The sequence below is a fragment of the Propithecus coquereli genome, unplaced genomic scaffold (assembly GCF_000956105.1).
Source record: "Propithecus coquereli isolate 6110/MARCELLA unplaced genomic scaffold, Pcoq_1.0 Scaffold836, whole genome shotgun sequence".
Taxonomy (NCBI): domain Eukaryota; kingdom Metazoa; phylum Chordata; class Mammalia; order Primates; family Indriidae; genus Propithecus; species Propithecus coquereli.
The window spans coordinates 123,447-125,927 of record NW_012154574.1 but is presented as its reverse complement, the minus strand read 5'-3'; the positions used below and the strand labels follow the sequence as shown (position 1 = coordinate 125,927).

The 2,481-nt window shown below is 46.1% G+C and overlaps 1 gene segment (V, D, J or C); it reads left to right on the top strand.

The window, feature by feature from the left end:
* Window positions 1-509: 509 nt before the first annotated feature.
* Window positions 510-1,736, top strand: LOC105825947 (the record flags this gene model as incomplete). The annotated part of the segment is given in 3 exon segments: window positions 510-555; window positions 660-968; window positions 1,726-1,736. Coding segments are annotated over 3 exon segments (366 nt in total), but the record flags the coding sequence as incomplete, so codon positions are not given.
* Window positions 1,737-2,481: the final 745 nt, after the last annotated feature.

The following is a 2,481-nucleotide window of genomic DNA, read 5'->3' as shown; positions in this document are numbered from 1 at the left end:
TTAAGAAAAAAAAAACAGGCAAGAAATTTGGTTTTTGTTCTTATTAAAGAATCAGGGTCGTAGAAACCACCCTAGACATGTCCAGCTTTAGCCTGCAGTGGATTCCAATGATAGCATCATGGCCCAGACACTGACATGAATTATTTACAGAGTTGTGTTTCTGGACATATCACACGACTTCTAGATGTGTCTAGGGTTACATTTACATCTGAAAAATACACGCAAACTTCACAGATACAGCACAGGGTTTATATGTGTCTGTAAATAGATAGGTGAACAGGAATTAACTATTTATCACAGTACAGTTATGCAGTTTGTCTCTGGTCTTGCCCTCCCTGAGGTGTCCCACCCCAGCACTTGCTATATAGCAGGGGACATGCAAATAGGGCCCTCCCTCTGCCCATGAAAACCAGCCCAGCCCTCACCCTGCAGCTCTGGGAGAGGAGCCCCAGCCCCGGCGTTCCCAAGTGTCCCCATTCGGTGATCAGGACTCAACACAGAGACTCACCATGGAGTCTGGGCTGAGCTGGGTTTTCTTTGTTGCTCTGTTACAAGGTAATTCATGGAGAACTAGATATATTGGGTGTGTGAGTAGATGTGAGTGAGAGAAACAGGGGTGTGTGTGGCAGTTTCTGACCAGGATATGTCTGTGTTTGCAGGTGTCCAATGTGAGGTGCAGCTGGTGGAGTCTGGGGGAGGCTTGATCCAGCCTGGGGGGTCCCTGACACTCTCCTGTGCAGCGTCTGGATTCAGCTTCAGCAGCTACAGGATGAACTGGGTCCGCCAGGCTCCAGGGAAGGGGCTGGAGTGGATCTCATACATCAGTAGTGGTGGTGGTAGCACATACTACGCAGACGCCGTGAAGGGCCGGTTCACCATCTCCAGAGACAACAGCAAGAACACGCTGTCTCTGCAAATGAACAGTCTGAGAGCCGAGGACACAGCCGTGTACTACTGTGCGAGAGACACAGTGAGGGGACATCAGTGTGAGCCCAGACACAAACCTCCTGCGGGGTGGCATGGGGCCAGCACGGGGCAGGCTGGGCACAAGGAGCAGAGTCAGCCCAGGGCAGGTGCAGGTGGAGGGTAAGGGCTGGTTTCCGCTCAGGGTCATGGCTTCCTCTCCATAAATGGTTTCTTCTGGGGAACTTCTCTGAATTCATGATTCTGTGCTTCCTTCTGCAGTCTCTGAGTTAGATATGTTTGTGGTCATGAGAGAAAATATTCTCACCTGCACAGAAGGCAGAGAATGGCTTCCAGTCACTTTGTCCTCTCCCCAAATGTACATAAATTATCAGCATTTCTGAATAAGTCTGAAAATCCTTAACAGATTTTGTCTCGGACAGCACAATGCAGCAGAGCACACTGAGGTGAAAGTTCCTTCTATCCAGCAAGCAGGATAAAGTGTCTGCAGGACGTCAGGGGCAGAGGGAGTCAGCGTCCTAAGCAAGAGAAGGAAGACTCCGTGGTGGACACTGTCCCAGCACCAGGCTTACAAGATCGATTCTATCTGACACAATTCAAGGACAGAGGGACCCCACCAACATTTAATGTAGAAATTGACTCTGATGGTGTTACACGCATGCACACACGCACCCACACACACACACATACACTCACACACTAAATGAACACGGGAAGGGTTACTCCCTCCATTACTGAAGTGTCTGCAGAGCAGGGCAGGCCTCTCAAGAGAGTCCCAAGTGGCTTTGTAGGGCAGGAGGGGAGACTGGCTGAGGTTTTCACAACAGTTCCCTGGTGGGCAGGGAGGGGACTGTCACTCCCAGGAGGGGTCTGCTGGGGTCTGGGCCTCCGACAGCTGACTTGAGAGAAAGCACCTGTGATTTCTTCCTAGAATTCCCATGAGTGGGGCAAACAGGGAAGATGAAGGATGGGCCTTAAGATGTCAGCAGGCAGACATCAGCTAAGACACTCTGACTTCTTCTTCCACTCAACTATTAGGATGGATCGGCAGTGAGCTGTGTGGGGGAGGGGCACTCCTGTAGCCCTCCCTTAGGCTTAGCAAAGCCATTATATGTAACCAAAATGTTGGTGCACCCATAATATTGTGAAATAAAAAAAAGAAATGATAACAGTGATAAATATTTTGGATCAGGAATATGCTGGTTTTCTTAATTTGATCAATATACAAGGTATACATACATGAAAACACATGTTATGAGATTAAACATATGCATTGTTTGTCAATTAAAATAAAATAAAATCTTTACATGTAACAGTACAAAAAACTCACCCATGTTTGTTTCCTGTTATGCAAATCGTATAATTTTCTTTATTTTTTATCACCCTCATTAGGTGTAATTGACATACAATAAACTCCACATATTTAAAGTATGTAATTTGATAAGTTTCACATATATTATGATTTTCTTAATTTGATCAATATACAAGGTATACATACATGAAAACACATGTTATGAGATTAAATGTATGCATTGTTTGCCAATTAAAATAAAATAA